The sequence below is a fragment of the Etheostoma cragini genome, chromosome 5 (assembly GCF_013103735.1).
Source record: "Etheostoma cragini isolate CJK2018 chromosome 5, CSU_Ecrag_1.0, whole genome shotgun sequence".
NCBI classification, from domain to species: domain Eukaryota; kingdom Metazoa; phylum Chordata; class Actinopteri; order Perciformes; family Percidae; genus Etheostoma; species Etheostoma cragini.
Genome location: NC_048411.1, coordinates 26,066,170 through 26,086,171, shown reverse-complemented (window position 1 = coordinate 26,086,171; position 20,002 = coordinate 26,066,170). Strand labels below are relative to the sequence as shown.

Here is a 20,002-nt window from a genome sequence, read left to right as displayed (position 1 = left end):
TTACTTTAACTTAACGTTTTAATCATTTCTTACTTTATACACTTTTTGACTTGTTCTTTCCTTACCTAGTTTACCATTAATTTGACTGTGAGCAACTGCAACTAATTATTCCCCTGGGGGGGGATCAATAAAGTTCTCGGATTTGGATTGTGATGAATGTCCTTGACAAAAAAGGAACACAAATAGTAGATCAAAATGAAAAATAAACAAAAATATATATTAAGGGGCCTACCAGTTCTATGTGAGTGAGCTGTTGGGCGACAGTGAATGGGTCGTTGCAGATGGACAGCATGTCTCTCTGGATGGCCGCCTGAGGCTTCGCCTTAACAGCAGTCAGTCGTTCGGCCGCTGTGGCGTTGATCTTGACCAGCGCCTCCTCGTACTGGCTGAGCACCGTCAACCTCCTGATCAGACCCTGGCTCATCTGTCCAACTGCCTTCCTGTAAACCTGATGGATGGACGGGGGAGGGATAACACATGGGAAGGGAAGCAGTGGAAAGAGATAAAAGAATAGAATCAGTTCAGAACTCAATGGTTAGGAGCCTTAAAAGAGTTTTACTTTATTCACTCTATTTATTTTCCTTGATGAACACCTTCAGAAATGGTCGACAATACTGCCATAAAGCGTTCTTTTCACATCACAATCTCTCCTCAGATCATTGAGGAAAATAAATAGCTCCCTCTTTAACACAAACTATGGTTTTTTTTTTCCTGTTCTGGAGCTCTGTATGAAACACGATGGAGACACTGCTGTTACACGGTTTCATCACTGAGAGCACACAAAACACTAAAAGAAATAATAAGAGCAAAAGAGAACAAAGTGAGATATAAACCTGACCAAAATCTCCAGTAGCATGTGTGCAGGCACTCTGTTTAGCTCAGCTATAGGCATTTTAGGTTAATCCCATACCACTCATCTGTGTCAGAGGGTGATTGCAACCTCACTGGAATTTACAACACACATGCTGTCTAAATGCCAGCAGAACTAACGGCAAACTGATGCCAGCTCTCAGACCACAAAATGACCCTCAAAATGTAATGCCTCTTAAGTATTTATTTAGCAGGAAAGTATCCTTTTGGTCATGCACTGGGAGGGTCACTCACAATGTTATGCAAGCGGCTTCCTGCCGGCCTCATTAAGTCTTCACAGCTCAACAGAGAAAGAGCGAGACTCTCTGACCTCAGAGCTGGCTCTGTTTGGAACTTTCCCCTGGACATGCCACAATAAGATAAGTGTTCCCTCACTGACACAGTTTAGCACATAAATCACATAAGAGGGTCTACAGAAAAAAGTAGGACATGTGTGATTGGTTTTTGTGCATGTGAAGGAGACTGTGGTATAGTATGAATGTGGTGGATTGTGTTGTAGCCTCTTTCCACACCACCGGTATGAGCTGCCCAAAGAAATCTTGGGTGACGAGTCACCTTTTCTCATAACTACATCCCTGCTCCATGAACTTTTTGCCAAGTCAGCATCCAGAATCTAGGTTCTGCAAACAAGACTTCAGTTTACCCGGGTGGGAAAAACACAGCTAGCTTTAAAATGGATGTGGAGGCCGGGTGCATAGACAGCAATCAAGTGTGAGGATTCGGTGCGGCTCTCAGGCACTTGGGAAAAATAGGCAGACTCTCATCACTCTCCTGGAAACGCCCAGGGCAGGACCCTTTCTGAAATTCATTTCCCAGGGTGTGATTAATGGATCTGTATGTTGGTTTTGGGCCTGTGATAGGTGTGATGGCACATGAACAGACACATTTGCATGTCGGCCAATCAAGTGCGGCTCTGTGGGTATTGCAGTTTTGGCAAGGCCAAAGTGATTGCAAGAGCACAGGACAGAGACAAGAAAAATTGTAGTGGGAGAAGTGTGTGTGTGTGTGTGTGTGTGTGTGTGTGTAGTGGTAGTGGACTGGAGATCAGAGAGAAAACCTTTCCTGAAAACTACTCCTTGGCGAGGTGCACAAAAGTAATTGATGATTGTTGAAGGGTGTACATTCTCATTTTTCCAATAAACAAATTTATTTTGTGTCAAAAAAATTTAAAAATGGTGATGCCAAAGTGACAACTTGAAAAGTTTGTTTTTGTTTGACCAACAGTCTAAAATCCAAAGATATTCAATTTACAGAAGCAACAAATCCCAACATCAAAGAAGCTGAAACCAGAACCTCCTCAACTGTTTTGTGTGACTGAAACGATCGACTGAGTATCAGTGAGTTTATGGTGATTTCATTGTTTTGGCATCAGATCTTTCCCTTGCACTACCAGTCCTGGACACAGCAAACAACAAGTTATATGTTGAAGTCAATAATCAAGCAAAAATGCCAAACATCATCTGGTTCCAGCATGTGAGGATTTGACACTTATCTTTGTTTATTATCACTAATACCATCAATATCATGAAATGTAATATCTTTGGCTTTTGGTATTTTTGTTTGGCCAAGGTGAACAATTTTAAGGTGTTGTGTGGGTATCCAAGAAAGTGTGAGGGACCCTTTTTTCCATTAAGCAATTCACCCAAATATCATGGAGAGATTAAAATATATTGAGAATTATCATAAATTGCTGCCCTATATAGAGTACCTCTATTCGGACATTTTAATCTCAGTTTAAACACTGTACACACTCAGCTAATGCTTGACCACACTCCTGCACAGTTGGACAACAGTGAGACCATCACCAGTGAAAACGCTCCAGTTGCCACTTCAAAAGTCCGCCATCTGCGTAGCTTCTGTCCACAGTACAGAGGACGGGCCAGGGTCGGATAAATATAGTCACAGATCTTTGAGACAACAGCACGCTTCACATTTCTAAGCAGAGGGAGTCGCATTTGCTCATCAAAACTATTGGCGTTACGAATGAGGGTGCCTAGCAGGGTGCATGCTGTTCCCTGTGCTATCGACTCTGGCAGTAATCCGGAGGTGGCAGACGGCCGCTCAGTACAAGTCACCACGACTGGTTGCTTCATGCCATCGTATCACCGGAGGTCCTGTTTTTCTTGGCTGAGTGTTGTCAAATCCTGTGGAGCACCACCTGACCCGCACAAAAGGCCTGACTGTTTATAGCAGGTTAGCCAAGCAGCACTAATGAACAGTAAAATGTGCAGTTCTTTGGATTATTTTATCTACAGACCGATCCATGTTGCCAAGTCACGATGGTGCGAGTACAGGATTTTTCTTGATTAATTCCAGCCGAGTCTGTGACAAGTAGACTAGACTCTGAATGTTCTTCTCTTATCCATATTGTCTTGCGAGCTAAAGACAACCTACCAACCTAGTGAACAATAACATTGTATTTTATCCTTTTCTTCTTTAAACATGTGTTAACTTTTTTTATGAACCAAACCATACAAAAGACGATTGTTTAAAGTTCATATTTCTCAACTGTTACTTCATTTGAAGTGACTTTTTTCCAGATTTTGAACTTCAAAGAGAAATGTTAAACCATAAAAAGGGCACTGTGCATCCACCAATTGGATTAACAACCATTGTCTGTCCAAAGATCTGCCTTACATCGAGTGTCCCAGGCATCCAAACAAAAATAAGAAGAAGAACTTAGTGCCAAACAAAAAACTGCACATTTTGAGGGAAGGCAAGAACTTGGTACCATCAAATGAGGTCAGATCAAGATCACAGCTCTTGTTTTCCTCTTGGCTGCTGCTTCCCCATATAGCCAACCACATCCATAATGACAGTCTTACTACAGAGATCAAGGTCCTGGAATGTTTTGAGTGTGGTCTGGACACAACTTTGACCAGATGTTCTATCTATTCTGGACTCTAACCCAAAGTTCCCAGAGTTCTGCGGTCAACACTCTGAAGAATCAGCGTCTGACTCTGTATTGAAGACCTGCTAATGGACATTGGTCAAAACAGGATTCCGAGAGTCAGCGAGAAACATGAATGCAAATTAGTTCTGATCAAACCCGCGATGTTGTCATCAGACTGTTTCGTTATGCATCAACAGCTGGACTTCTTCGAAGAAATGCCCCATGGCGTACACAATTACTAAGACGAAGGAATAGTGTTCGATTATCACGGGTTATCATCTATGCATATATGAATAAACAATCTCACAACTGAACTTCCTCAACATTAGCCCTGTGGTGGTTTGTGAAGCAAGGCACCAAACCTTTCTTAGAATTGATTCATTTGTTTAAAAAACGTACTTGGTCACGCTGTGCTAGTCATGAGCACACACTTGTGGCTAACAGGATATCACAGCACATCTGCAGGGTGTAAGTATTGTTTACTTTGTCAAACAGCACACACATCTAGTGTTTGGAACCTTTATCTACTCAAAGAAAGGGCTTTTCTTCTGTTATTGCCATGTATCAAAAGATCTGGGATCAATACGGGATCAATAAAAAGGCGGCATTTTGCTAATGCTGTGACAATGCTAGAACAGCAGCATAGAAACTCCAGGATCACACAATTGGACAGATTTTTTATAGAAATTGAAAGCAAAAGTTAAAATGATTTTGCAATCTGGCGGTTGAACCAACTTTCTGTTTCAACTTTCACCTACCACAGTTACCTTAGGTGCTCTTAAACACAGACTTTCCCTATGAGGGATTTTAAGCAACGGTTTTTGGGGCTTTCCCTTTTAAATTTAACCTCCAATATGTGAGTTAGAAACGGTTAATAAAGATACTAAACCTGATTAAATAAGTAGAGAAGCTGAACTACTGCAGATACTTTCTAATGACTTCTTAGGGGAAATTCCCCAGCATAATTTGAATTCACTTGTCCGCATAGAGTTAAGGATCACTGAAAATCTATACAACACTAAGAGAGCCTCCAAAGATGATCACTTAGAACAATAAGACGGTGACTGTTCATTGATTTCCGGTTGTGGAAAAAAAAAAGATAGGGCAAGGCTACACTATTACCTAATAATGTAGCCATCATCATAGGCTTAAAAGAATACTTGTAGCGTACAAGTATTTGGATACACTTACAGAAAATGAGGCATGGGTTATGTTATTTTGTTAAAAGTGCCGAACATTTCATCACCTTAAGGGAAAATACATGGGAATCGTATACTACGTGGCTTTCTGTTGGCTCAAAGCCAGAATTGATTTCAACCATTACAAATATCTTTGGAAGGGTTGCGTTAAAGCCAACTGCAGTCAATCTACCGTGAAATCAAAAGATGTTTGTGTGACCAGCAAAACACAGCATTCGTGCCTATGACCATGATTGAGGGAGTGTATAATACTGGTGGTCATATGCCCAGTGTGTTGCTCCACAAGAGCAGACAAAGGGAAGCTGTAAATTTGTCCAAGTGTCATGTGAGGAATGTATTGATTACTAGATTAAATCAAGATCAATACTGGTGCTTGTGCTATTGATGAGTCATGTGAACCCTGCATTAAAAACAGTGGGGATGGGTGGGTTGTGTGTTTTTCTTGTGTTGAGCGGTGAAGGAGGGATGTCTTGTTGTCAAGACAGATGGATGGATGTTGTGTTCTCCATCACTGTCTGGTCCTGACAAGCCCCCGCTGGCTTATCGTTAAAACTCCCCTCCCCCCAGAGTTATACACACTTAACTCAGACACGTAAATCTTTCCCAAGCAGAGCACGCTGACAACACATGTGAAACAATCAGGACAGAAAGAACCCCGATTCATGATGACTAACCCAATTATTGGTCCAGACCTGGGAAAAGTGAAGTGGGAACGCTACCGCTGGTGACATAGAGGGGAAAGAACATTTGGTACAAAGTCTGATACCCCTAATTGGAGTTGTAAAAGATAAAGATCATCTGGGGGGAAAAAACAGAACTACTGAAAAGAAAACACTTCAACGAAGATGATGGTTTAGGGACATTTAGCATGTCCTGGGAGGCAGGGGAAATGCTGATAGGTAGATTATCTAACTTCACCAGGCTAGCAGGTGTTTTACTGATTCCAGTCTTTATGCTAAGCTTTTTTTTTCTGATGCTGCCTTTTTAAGTAACTGTTTCCTACACTGCACTATAACTTTTACATGAATTTCATACCTCTCCTTTATTCTATTTTAGCAGTTTTTTCATTCTCTTTAACACATGTTTTTAATGGTTTTAACTGTTTTTAATGGAAAGCACTTTGAACTGCCTTGTTGCTGAAAGGTGCCTTCTCATCTAGTTCTCGGCAAGAAAGCTAATGTGCCGATGTCCCCAACATGTTTAGCTATATACACTTAGATTCATGTTTTCAGTCACCATTTTGTTACAGTGTTAGCTTATGTTCGCGTTTTCTTTCATGGCACACCAGAGCATGAGTCACTGCTTGTCAAAACAATGTTTCTCTATCTAACTGCGGTGGCTCTGCATGTGCCACAAAGATAACAGAGGCCACAGGACAAAACCAGTTCTGCCCCCCTAAATAAACTTGGATCCAAACAGCGCAGCAGAGGCTAATGGCACGCTAAGCCAGTGACATTCAGCTCTTCAGCAGTGAAACAATTCAAATGCTGCCCAGGAAGGAGCGCCACAGGGACAACAAAAAAGCCACCGAACAATGAGGCTTTTCTCTCAACTCAGTCAGCCTCAAAACTGCTTAGTTGCCAGAGATACTCCCCTCCACCTCAGTCTAATGCTATCTGCAAAAAATCTGCCTGTGCATGTGGCTTTGCTGCACGTGTGGTCCACAAAACACCATGCACCATGGCTTGTGATAACACCCATTATCTAATCAGCATCAAGTCTTTTGTTACTTAACTCATTTAGTATGAATATACTTTTGTTTGTTGCAAGTCTATGGTGGGCAGCATGAATAAATCAATGTCTAACCTCGTCTCCAATGGCCAGCCGATGGGTTAGCTCCTTCAGGCTCCGCATCATTCTCTCGTCCCTGAAGTCATATGGGAAGGTCTCCGTCCACTCGGTCAGCAGCTGGAGGATCTTGGGAGCGATCTTCCTGACTCTCATCTGAAATGCAGGATGAACACTTAAGTGTTGAGTGAACAGTAGGGAAAACCAGAACTAGGTTGTGCAAATGTCTAGTAGGCTCAATGCTAAGAGCCCTGTTGGAACACACAAAATGTTTCACTGATAACTAAAATCCATGAAGAGGAAGTTGACTTTAATGAAATATAGTGTACCTTGTCAGCTTGAGGGTCGCTGAGTCGCTGTTGCTCCATGCACAGGTGACACACCTTTGACATGAGTTCATATGGGCGGATAAAAAGACGAGAGCTGAGCAGGAAGGTGAAGATGTACGTCCTCTGTGGGGGGGGAGAAGAACATATGTTAACTACAAATTTAATCGCATGCCCCCAAATGTACCATTTAAGTTTGAAAATGGGATTTAAAATCACATCAAATGAAAGGTTACGCGTGTGTGTGTGATACCTAAAACAACAAAATATAAGTAGAGGGAAATAAAACTTTGAAAAAAGATACGCAAGAAAGAAATCAAAGACAGAAAAAAAGAGACTTTGGCACTTAACGGGGTCTCAAAGCACCAGAGCTTCTCAGACAAAACAAAGAAAAAAGGGTCTACCTCCTTACTTTGATGAGACGGCAAAAGTATCCACCAGTGATACGAAAAACAATACTCACATCTGGATAATAGTCTGCAGTTGGGACCAAGTGGTGAATGAGGGCCTCCAGGGACCCAGACGCCAGGTTGTTGTCATGATAATAGAGGCCGGGGTAGCTTTCCTCCTTGGTCTGGTACAGGTTCTTGTTGTAGCCGCCGGTGTTCAGCTGCCCCGTGAACGGTGGTGTCTGAGGCATGTTGTCCTGCAAAGAGAAAAAGGACAAACAGGAAAGGTCAGTAGACACTCTTAAGTTCTTGTCCGATATTTCACCGCAGACCAACAAATCCAAAATAGCTCTCAGACACAAACACAGACGGCAAAACTCTGCTTACAGTCAACACAGCCTTCCTCCTCTAGATCCCTGCTGTTCATTTTAAGGTTTCTGTGTTTGGGTTTGGTTTATTTGGAAGTGCAAATGGTGGACTGAAAATGTTGAAACGCAAACTGTGGTTGAGACACAAAAGCATGAGAGAGGGAAAAAAGCAGGAGGTTCATGAGTCATCTGTATAACGATGGAAAACAAGTTTAGACAGCTAACAGATACGTTATTGAGTTTTGACCCCACTGAGCTTTTTCAGGGAATTGAATCCTTAACCCTGGCAGTGTTGGTGCCTTGCTTACCAATTAGAGCCAAACTGTAACTGCAGGCTAATAGTGTGCATCATCTCATGAGCAGCAACCTTTAACTGCTGGAAATAAACCAAATTCTTAGGAAAACAAGACCAATGGAGGTTTCACATTCACATTTGATACACTGCTGGGAAATCTTACAGACCATTCATTCATTCAATAGGTCTTCTGACTCATTTAATGTCAGTGCTCATAAAGAAAGTTCTTTATGTCCTTAAACACGCTGACATAAAAACAAAAGTACACGTGTAAGAGCTTGTGAGAGGGTGAAACTGAAGCTCTGCCACATGTGATGATACTTTGTTTACCCTGAACACACACTGTATGACCACCTTGCCTGTTTACTTCCACTGCACTGTGTATGAACAACTGAACAAAACATTAATAATATAAATTTCCAAAACAATTATAGATTTATAAGTAAATCCACACCAGATATTGTACTTCAAAGCTATATGGATGTTATAGCATAAAGCATTATTGTTATCAAACGTGCCTTCAATGAACTGAGGACCATCACCACCACCAGGTCTAAAACTCAAACTGGTCCTCACGAAGATAGAACAAGCTCACACACACAAACACAAACACACACACACACACACACTTTCCTCTGCCAGCCTCCTGACCTCTGAACCTGGCACTTCGGCTCAATCCCATGCCAGGCAGACTTATGGTTGGGGAAACACAAAGGGCCTTTTCACACGGGGGGGGGGGGGGGGGGGGGGGGGGGGGTGCAACAACCCCACCCCCACACACCATCAGAACCCTCCACACCCCCACCTTTTCTTGACAATATGCTGCCCCGTGGCTGCCTGCCGAGTCAGGAAGCTTTTAAGGCTGATGCACAGCGGTGCTGCCAGGGACGGATAGGCCTGGGGATGCCAGGAGGTATGAACTGCACCTGGCCACACACTGCCACACGGAGTTCAAACACATTCTGAGCTTCACTGTCCTGTGATGTAATTTTGGTTTGCAAAGGAAGCTTAGATAAGCTATAGAAAAAAAAGGAAATAAAAATAAAAATGGTATAAACATCTGCTGATCAGACCGGAGTTGGATTTAACAGGTATTATTAAGTAGCCTTCAATGGTCTAACACAGAAGTCTTGAGCTTAACCTTTAAAATTTATTTATTTTTAAATCACAATACACACTTGTGTTTTCTTTCGCAGGATCACACGGCTCGAACCAGATACCTAAACAACCCGTTTATTCATTAGTTCACTTTAAGCCCTAACCCATATGAGACAAACCACCCACCTTTTCACTTTCACACACACACGCCGCCCCATACAGCACACGTGCACACACAAACCATCGCTATTATTCAGCCAGACAACCATGGACATTTCCATGAGAAAGGCAAATGTGAGGAGTCAGAACACAGCGGCCTTAGCATCTGCTGGACCATGTGGCTTCCCTGCAGAGAGGGAGAGACCGGGAGTTCACAGGTCTGATGGAGGGACACCCTTGAAAACGCAACACTGAAGGCTTTTTGCTGAGCTTAAGTGCTCTTTTTAGTAGTACTGTTAAAAAAGATAGTGCTGCTTGATTGTGGGGAAAAAATTAATCGTGATTATTTCGGTCAATATTGAAATCATGACAATTTACTTGTTGACTTCTTGAATAGATGTTCCAATTATTGAACTTAAAAAAAACTGTGGAAAAAGTTAAATCTACAGTAAAATAAAACATACATACATACATACATACATACATACATACAACTGTGAAATGTTCCCTTAATCAGCCAAAATTAAATTCACGATTACATTTCTATTAACTGCACAGCCCTAACCACAGATTCATTTGAAGTTGCAGTATCTCATCAAGTACAACCACAGACATCTACTGTCCACAAAGCAGCTCTCCAAACACACCCCTGGGGATCAGATGAAGAGAACATAAACAGCAAAAGCAGGTGATTGAGGACTGAGAACAGTTCTAATTCACTTATTAGAATTATATACCTAATAAAGTAAATCTTTGTAGATTCCAGCTTCTCCAATGTTAGGATTTGCTGCTTTTCTCTTGCAGCATTTTTTCTATCTCATGCCATCATTAACTTAATCCCACTGGGTTTTCATCTGTTCAGACTAAAGGAATTGGAAGAGACATCAAGGGCTTGGGGGAAATTGCCTTTAGCATGTGTACTTATTTTCTGACATTTTGTGGACCAACAATGACTAGATAAAGCAAAATAAGATAATTGCTACAGTAATCAACAATGGGAATCTCTAAAGGCAGACAAACGCTGTGTAGGTGTACTTCTTGTTGCTGCCTTATTTCAGCATTTCATTGGTGGCATAAATTCTATTAGCCAGTTGAGGGCTGGGATTAATTTGACTTGTTGATGCGGTTTTAGATCTGTTGAGTCCTAACCTTCATCCACCAAACTAATTAAATCCACACATACACGTACAGCAAAACTAAAATGAACCTCAGATCAAAGAACACAAAGACTAAGCTTTATAAAATCTAATTTGTAACAAGTTGTATTGAATGTTCAGTATTGTTACACCACTCTCCCTCTCCGATGTCTGGTCTTTCTCAAAGACATCAGAGAGGGATCAATTTGGATTAATCTCATGCTAGTGGGGGCAGTTAAAGATGAAAGCAGTCTCTGGTGCAAAAAAAAAAACTTGGATAGACACTATGACATCAGATGTTGCACTTGTCCTCTTTTCTAATATCTCGTTTCTCTTATATGAGAGCAGATGTCTACCATTACATGTGAGTCATGAAAACAAAAGCTTTGCTTACAAAGATTAAGGCCACTTTTGGCAATAACAGAGGTCCCTATTCTCAAGAAGAAAATGCTAATTAGTTTGGTTTTGTGCAGCAAGAGGACACGACCACCACCAGCACCATCTCCGCACTAAACCCATGAGTGTCTGTTCTTCACACATGACAACTGCGGCCTTTACCGTCATCCTAAAAAACTAAGTGCAGAATGCGTACAAGCAGCAACAACCGAGACAGATTTACATTTGGCTTCCAGGTGTGTGTGTGTGTGTGTGTGTGTGTGTGTGTGTGTGTGTGTGTGTGTGTGTGTGTGTGTGTGTGTGTGTGTGTGTGTGTGTGTGTGTGTGTAATAGTAGTGCTGGTGAAGGATGGGGGGGACCTCTGGCCTGTAAAAGCAAACTCTTAGCACGTTGCTGTTGGTTTAGCGTTGCCGCATATTTTTTGGGGGGGGGGGGGTGTTGTTGTTTAGACTGCGTGGAAGTGGATGTGTGTGTGTGTGTAGCCATCTGTCTCAGTGTGTAAGAGAATTCTGGTTTGGACTTAAATTGGATTTAAAAACAGAGAATATTCAAATTTCTATCTGTTTGTGTACTCAGATAAAAAGCATCAAGCTTATGAAAAGACATACACATATAGTTGCTTTCAGGTTGAAGTTTCTTAGAACTAAAGAATTACATCAAATGTCAGAATGTCAGAATTGTCTAAGCCAGCATCTTTACACCATGGTTTTCTTTAAATATGCAAACCCTGGCCTATTTTTAAACCCATGCAGAGACTTTTCTCTCATTTTATAGGCTAAAGACTAAACCGCTGATTATCACATGGCACTGAATCTCTCCGATGATTCAGCTGAAACAGGCAGTTTAGAAATTACAGTTTAAAATTACTAAGTAAGCGGTGTATGCTTTGTAGCTGCTGGATTATGGAAAAGAATCATAATCACAATAATTGAGGTCAATATTAAACACATTTAACACGATTACTCATTGTCTATTGGAAAAATCAAACAATGAAAACATCTTGCACTGTGAAATTCCCTTTATACTTTTCCTTTTTACACTGAAAGACAAAATATGAGTATACTGGCAAAATATAATGTGCAAAATAATCCATTTCTTTCTCCATTACTCCGTTTTTGTGAACAATATGAGCCAAATTTGTAATCATTGAGGAAATTTTGATTAATTAAAAAGCCCTATTTGGAGTTAAAAAGTGAGTTAAGGAGATGGGCAACAATTAATTTTTAGTTTCAGGCCAATATTCACTGAAAGGTTAAATAAATGTCAACATAGTTCCCTTTTTGCCCTGTTAAAAGAAGGGCAGCAGCTTAAAAAGCAGCAAACTTCCCCAGGCACATGTCAAATAATTTACGTGAAACTACAGCCAAGCTGCAGAGCCATCAATGACACAAGCTTGCAGGTACTTTTGCCTCCAAACACATGGGTGGGGCGGCTTCCCCAGAGGGAGAATGATGGTGCCTGGTCTCCTCGCTTGCGCAAATTACAAGCTATCAAAGAGCCGACGGAGGCTCTTCCCGCTCCGCCCGCAGTGTTTACAACCGCTTGTGATGGGCACCCATCAGCAGTTCAGAGGCTGTAAAGAACAAAGCCTGAGCATACAGAAATTCATTCCTGTGGTCCACGAGACGTACTTTACTGTGATGCCATTTTCCTGCAACCACTGAAAAGCACACAGGTCAAAAGCAGTATAGCTCTGAGTTAAGCAGTGTAATAAAACATCACTTATCATTAACGTCATTAAGCGCTTTAAATTCGTGAAAAGCGATATATAAATTCAATTTATTATTATTGTTGGGGTTGGAGGAGGGGGTTACATCAATGGGGGAAATGTGGTGCAGGCACAGAGACACTTTGAGGTACCAACAGTAAATCAAAAGCCCCCCCCCCCCTCCAATATGTAAACCCTTAAAGGCATGAGGAATCTCACTCATCCATGGCTTGAGGAAATGAGGGTGAGAGATAGCGGAGTGGCTGCACAGGAGGGCGAAGAGGCCACAGTGGAATAGTGGAAGTAGTCTAGATAAAGACGGCTGGTTGGTAGTGTTGTTTGAAGCTAGTGTGCGGTCAGAGGTACTTAAAAGTAAACTAGGCAGAAAAACTATTTGGTAACCTTTGTTAGAGGGCTGCGATCAAAAAGTGTGGCCAAAACATGGAAAAAAGCAGACAGCAGCAAAAAGATACAGACCAGAAAAGAGAGGGCTCACCACAGACACATCTCAACCTTTTAACACTCCTCCAACCACAACTTCTTGACTACATCCACAGCAGTAATGAGTGTGTTGACAGGGTAATGTTTGCAGCTGTGGCAGCGAGTGGTAAAAGTCACAGCTTCCATATAGGATTCTGTCAGCTGGTGTCATTGGTCCTTGACAGCACATGAGCCCCACCCCCCCAACACCTTTATGGCTTCTACTTCCGATTCTTCTCATGAATCATTAGGAGATGTAAACAGAACGCTTCAACGTCAAGTAAAGATTGGGATTAGATACTAGAAATGTGCAAACAGACAAATTTCAATTTATGTTTTGAGGTGCTGCAACATTACCACAAAGGGTAAACAAGGAACTTAGTGTATTGAGGCTTACTTAAGGTTGTGTCTGGACTGGGAAATTCCTGACCTCAAAGACTTCTCTGTAAGCAGCAATTTGACAAATTTGCAGGTCAAAAGATGCCCATGCATCTATAGGCTGGGCTGGATTTCTGTTGAAAAGTGTATTTTCTTTTAGACACCCGCATGACAAATCCATTGATTCACCACATTTTAAAGACTGTATCTCAACGTGTAGTCAGTCCCTGCTTTTGAGTCAAGCAAATTTAGTCAAAAAAGGGCCCCACACAACATCTGCAATTCCATAAGAATTTGGCAAATTAAAACTGTGTGAACAATAAATCAGACACGGTTTAAGCAATAGATACAAACACGGCTAAACTATAGCTGGGAGCACACTTCTTAACTGCCAAAGGTTTGGAGTCTTTACACCTTTTTGGATGTACAATTACATCACCGCTTTCACCACATATCAGGCTCTTGTTACTTCAGAGACCTAATCCCCAAAGCATCCATTTGTCTGAATTTGCACAATCAAAGCCCACCACAACCTCTCTACACAACGCCAGAGTACAGTAGCGATCATGTAATCCACTGCAAAAACATAACCCATTCAAGTGTTTCCAGAGGAGGCACCCTCACATTGTCAGCCAGCCAGAGTCCTGCCAAATCACCAATAAACGGATTTAACTTGTCAGCACATTAAGGAAACCCCAATGCATGCTTGTACTGCAGAACAGTGGCACGGAAAGCCAAGGAGAACAAGTCAGGGTTACTCATGAGAGATGTGGGATTAACTTCACTGATCCCTCACTGTCTTGCAGGAGGAGGAGAGGTGGGGTGGGGTGGGGGTAATCCTCTTAAACAAAAAGGTACTGGGGGTTAAAAATAGTCAGCCACTGGTTTCAACAATCCCATTACTGTGGTACATTACAGGAATCACTTAGGGGAAATGAAAAGACAGACACTGCTACTCAGCCTACACAGCTAATTCGGGGTATCATTGCTCAGGTTTGTTTTGATTCTGGAGTAAACAGATGTGGATACAGTCAATAAAGGCGCACAGCCAGCACTCACGTCGCACTAAAGGGGTCATTTAAACACTAACTGAAGCTGCGATATTAACACGTGCAGACAGTTAAGTTGGGAAACGAGCATTTATCGCTGATGTAAACGCTCGTTTGCTGATAAGAAAGTGCGCTCTTTCCACCCTCTCCTCTCTGCGCGCATTGTGGACACGCTCCACAATGCGTCTCCAAGGCGCAAAAACATCATAACATTCAATAAAAATACATCTCCTTAAACACAAAATAGGCTATTTCCTAAATCAACCCTCACAGCTCACCTCCAAAAGCAGTATCCAGGTGCGAATCCCCCTCGTATCCTTTCCCAAAATGTGCAAAACAGTCTTTCAACAGCCGAGACTTTCTCCTTTTACGTGTGAATAAGTCGAAGCGATGATACCCAGCAGACCCTCCCTGATCCAGTCACTCACTGCTGCATTATTCAGGGATAAATGCAGGAAAGCAAAATGTGTATTCTCGGTTTCAGAGCAACGGGTTTTTTCGGAGAAGCAGAATCCGCATGAATGAATGACAGCTCCGGCTGTGTTGCTGCGCCGCCTTCTCTTGTGTCTGTGAGCTCCGAAGCCGCGAGCAGCCTCAGGACTTTATTGTGAGGGAGAGTGAGCAGCCAATCAGAGGAGAGAACTCCTTCCACCCCCCCCCCCCCCCCCCCCCCGCACTTTCATTTCTCCTTCTCTATCTATTCTCACTCTTTCACTCTCCTTCTGACGTCCCTTCCATCTGTGTTGCCAAAGCATCTAAATCCCAAAGGAGAAATTGAAACACAGCATGACACTCCTTTTGAAAACTTCCATATATTCTCAGGTTTAAGATCAGTTTCTGTTTGTGTGTATGTGTGCAGGGTTGTTTTATCTCTTTGGGTGGCCTCTTTTTTGTATTCTTTCACAATTTGTTTTTTTTGCATGTGTTTTTAATTTAAAGCACACAATGATTTATAATATAATGTGCAATATTTAAAAAAATATTTTTTAAAAATCCTTGAATCCACCTTGAAATTATTAAATTTAACAAGACAGAGTCTACAAGTTGGCCTGTTTTGTTTACCAAATTCACCATCTTAGTTTAGCGTGTTAGCATACAAACATTTGCTAATTAGGTCTAAACACAAGTAGTCTACAGCTGATGCTGGTGGGAATTAGTTATTGGTTTGCAGGTTGTTCATAAATCAAACTACTGGACAAATTAAAATGTTGGCATGATAATGGCTCTGGATGGAAAGTCAGAGGCTCCCCATAGTTATTACAATCCACTCTGTGGGAGACATAATAATAATAATGTATAATGTATTATTCTCGCAAGGGGAAATTACAATGTTTTCACTCTGTTGTCATTACACGCGAGCCTGAATTACACACACATGCTCAGTACCTCTACATGCACTAAATGGAGAGATGTCAAAGTGAGTGCTCAAGAGCCCCTTGGCAATACCCAGGGGGTGAACTAGCACCTCTCCAGCTACTTGTCCACCCCCATTCTTTGGTCCGTATGGGGACTAGAACCAGCGATCCTACGGTTCCCAAAAGTCAATGTTATGGTGGCGCTAGAGCAAATGTCAGGGGATCAAGAAAAATACATACTTTAGTCATCCCACAAGGGGAAATGACATTTTCAACAAAGTCAGTAGAGTCCCTTTCATGTATGCACTGCAGACCTAAACTTATCAAGACATTACCCGGAGAAGCTGTACGTCAGAATGTCTGAATCGGTTGGACCGGGCATTTAACAGACTCTACCCTGCCAGCTCCCTAGAAAAAAGACCACCGAAAGAAACAAACCAAGCTGCTGAGTTTCTTACTTTGTCACCACAACCAATAAAAAATGACCCGCTTAGTTCTTTAAACCAACAGTGATGTTCATCTTTTGTCCAAATACTGTAATTCAAGGTAACAACTGTTTATGAGTGGCAACACATGAAAATGGAAGCAGCCTTTTGTAGGGTTCACATTGAATGAAAGACCAGAATGGGACTGAATCATTGGAAACAAACACGCAATGCACAATTATATTTAAAATGTATTAAATCATTTGATGCAGTGTTCTCTGGCAAACCCTGATCTTTGCAATGTCTCCGTGTCACATCTGCCGAGTTAAGAGGGCCACTGTGGGATTCTTAGTTCAGTCGATTCAATTTATTTAGCTTTCACTCATTCAGTGAGGTCAAATAAGAATGAATTCTCATCTACAATGACAACTTGTAAAGAGAAAAAATTGGAGAGAAAAAAAACCTAGAAGTTGCTCTGTAAGTCTTTAACACAGAAAATGAGTGTAACACAAAAGCTTATATTCAGTGAAAACAGAAAATAAAACGAGGCTACAGAATGTTTCCCTAGTTCAGTTCAACAGTTCTATATTTGTTAATCTGAACAGTACAGAAATGGGATTTCTACAAAGACTACATACTAGAAGAGATGTTTGTATAGCCGTAGAATTGTTTGTGCATGGTTGACTTCCTCCTCATTCCCGAAGCGGAGTAATTATCCACGATAAAATAACAGCAAATCATCCCGAATCTCGTCAACATCCAGACGTATTACGTAATCTGGTATTACCACAGATTTCCATATGTGCACTAATCCATCTATTCTCTCGCTTAAATGACTGCCCTGAGTTTGACCACAAAGATCAAGATTGTAGTCGTTGTGTTGGACACGAACACACTATATGCCGGCTGACACCACACACACAATGGTCAGGCCAGAACCAGAAATGTTGGGCATTCAACTTAATGTGTGATAGAGATAAACAAGAAACAGTATACTTGTGTGTGTTCGGAAAGGTTTAACAAGGCCCTTGAACCAAATATCTTTCAGTTTAGGTTATGTTTTTTTTTAATTTACTACAAGAACCGACATCCTCTGAATGTGACAGAGGAACAGTTTTCAATTCTCAAATTAATAGCATGAAAAGCAACCATCATAAGAAGAGCAGTGGCTCTTTCTTTTTCTTATTGTCAATGTCAACTAATCCCATGAAAAGATCCTAAACCAGCAATGTGTTAGACCGTATCGCAATACTTTGATTTCCCTACTCTGTCTGTTGCTCTCAGGCCAAAGCACATACTCATACTTAATACGGAAGATATAAATCTTAAAAATGTATTGTAATTTTTAACATGCAATTCTTAAACTGGAGGAAATACAGCATTTTTTGGGGACTATTTTCAATCCACATCTGGTGTTCTAGTGAGCATTAGAAGTAGCGGAACAGTGTATGTGGGATTGAGTCAACATAACCTAGATCTGTGCATATATGTGGCTTGTGTTTTTAACATTTTTTGGACAACAATGGGGCTCTATGGCACAGATGAATAAGATAAAGCAGGCTTTGTAAACTCAGGTAATACTAGTTAGATATTTTCATTGTTGGTTTTGGTCTTTTCAGGGGATGTGTTGACAATAACAAAGGCATACCCTTTAAGTATTCCTGTTGCTGGATTCAGACCCTATAATAAAATACCAGCCTGACCAGTGTTGATTACGATCTTGTGTCAGCATTTCAAAAGCTAAAGGAAGTGGGGCATTTCAACTCGTTCACACTTGGTATCTTCAGGGCAGCCTGTATTGAATAGCAGAGTAAAAGAGCACCAGTTTGTCTATTCAGGTAACAATCAGCATGGGTCAGCTAAAGCCTAGAGCTTTAATAAATATAAATAGGAGTGTAAATCAATGCGTTGCAGGAAGAAAAAACTCCCATCACAGAAAAGGGCACTATGTGTTAGAGCTTTACCAAAACAGTGACAGTACAGTCACTGTGCTATAAAGGGTTATATTTCCACAGCTTCATTAACATGCTGTGTGACTGAAGACATCAGATGTTTACTCTTGGGAGAAAGAGCCTGACTGGAGTGTCAGAACTGTGCTAAAGGTCTCTTGTGCAAGCGTGCCATCCAGGCTGATGTGCTGGATTTGAAATCTTCCTGCAGGGAAATAAATAAACCGTGACTTTATGTTTGTGCTACATTCCCCATATTGGTTCAACCGAGCAGTGAAGGTAGGCATCAGAAATTTACAGTAATATGTTTCCCATTTGTGCCACCCCTGCAGCAGCCAGGTCACAGTTCAGGGTCTTGCTCATTGACACTTGGTCAAACATCATGAGTAATGATACACACTTCTTTGCCATTGAGGGAAATAACTTTTTGGTTCAATGGCAGATTTTCTAACCACAACTGCGCTGTAGGCAATGCAATCATTTTTATAGTCAGGATATTTGTTTTAGTTCACCCCATTAACGTCAGAACTGTGATATTATAACTCTACGTGCTATGGTTATATTTCACGTGTAAGTATGCTCTCTTTATGTAACAGGAATACATTCCTCATGTAAATCTAGTAGTTTGTAGATGGTCCGAAGCACTCCATGCAGTATCAACACCGGAACTAAACAGAGCTGAATTAGCACAACTTTCATGCATTTCTTTCACATCTACAGCAGTCAGATTCCCTGTGTTCACTCAGAAGGAATCACTGCACATGGGTAGGCACTTTTAATGACATTTTAAACATGTTTAGAAGCTAAAAACACATTTAAAACTTGCCCTGTTTAAGTCTGTTGGGTGCCACCTCTAGCAGGAAGACAACACGATGTAGGCAGCACCGATTGTTTTCATTTTTCTCTCTAATGACAGCACTCCCAATATACAAACAACAGAGCTACGTGTGGGAATTGACCGTAATTCTCCTTTAAGCTTTGATATCAGGTCTAGATTAATAAGTTTGGAAAACATTTCAGAAACAGAGCATGAAATGAGTTAAATCTCCTAAATTTAGACTGATTCTACTGTTCACAAACTAAAGTTGTTGGTGGTAAAATTCAGCCTGCAGGGACAGTTAACTGTAATAAATGAATAATGGTTATACTAAAAGCAAAAAAGCCACAATGATACCTGCCACATTTAAAGCTAGGATATCATTTTTGTCTTACAGGAATTGTCCCGCATGTACTATTGCTCAGTTGCAGGAGACAAGTGGAATTTGTGCTGAGATAGCACACAGCATTGCCGCAAAAAGGGGTGAAAATTAGCATGTCCACCCTCTTGTCACGTTCCCATCACTGCTAATACCTGTGACTACTGCAGAGTCATTTGTCCCGGGAATGAATACTGATAGTAACCTTTCCCAGGAGAGACAAAAGCCAGATGTTAGTGGGTGTTAGTGAGTTTTTAGTCCAGTGAAATAGGGAGGCGATGAGGTTGTCACTCGCGTTGTGTGACATTGTGTCAATACTGCCAACCCTCAATACAGGTTAAGACTTTTCCCATTAGTACAAAACAGCTATCGTGTTGACAAACAGATTTCAGTGGAATACAGGTTAGATATTTGATTTTTAATTTAAAAAAGAAAATGCATGAAAATGTTCCATTACATCTGGTGCAATGAACTGACACCTTAAACCCTCTCATATAAGAACAAATTCTTCTTCACACTTCAACTATAGTTTCATCTTCTAAGCT

The 20,002-nt window shown here is 41.3% G+C and overlaps 1 protein-coding gene across 3 annotated transcripts in view; it reads right to left on the bottom strand.

The window, feature by feature from the left end:
- rasgef1ba (RasGEF domain family, member 1Ba) overlaps window positions 1-20,002 on the bottom strand; it is a 113,738-nt gene that overhangs the window by 15,543 nt on the left and 78,193 nt on the right. For 2 of the 3 annotated variants that reach the window (XM_034872894.1, XM_034872895.1), the window contains exons 4-7: window positions 7,540-7,722; window positions 7,080-7,202; window positions 6,769-6,906; window positions 233-448 (exon numbers count right to left, since the gene is read on the bottom strand). In XM_034872894.1, coding sequence (XP_034728785.1) covers window positions 233-448; window positions 6,769-6,906; window positions 7,080-7,202; window positions 7,540-7,722 — 660 coding nt within the window. Of the gene's footprint in view, window positions 1-232; window positions 449-6,768; window positions 6,907-7,079; window positions 7,203-7,539; window positions 7,723-14,810; window positions 15,120-20,002 lie in introns of those variants that run through there. The other variant, XM_034872897.1, reaches the window with a different exon arrangement.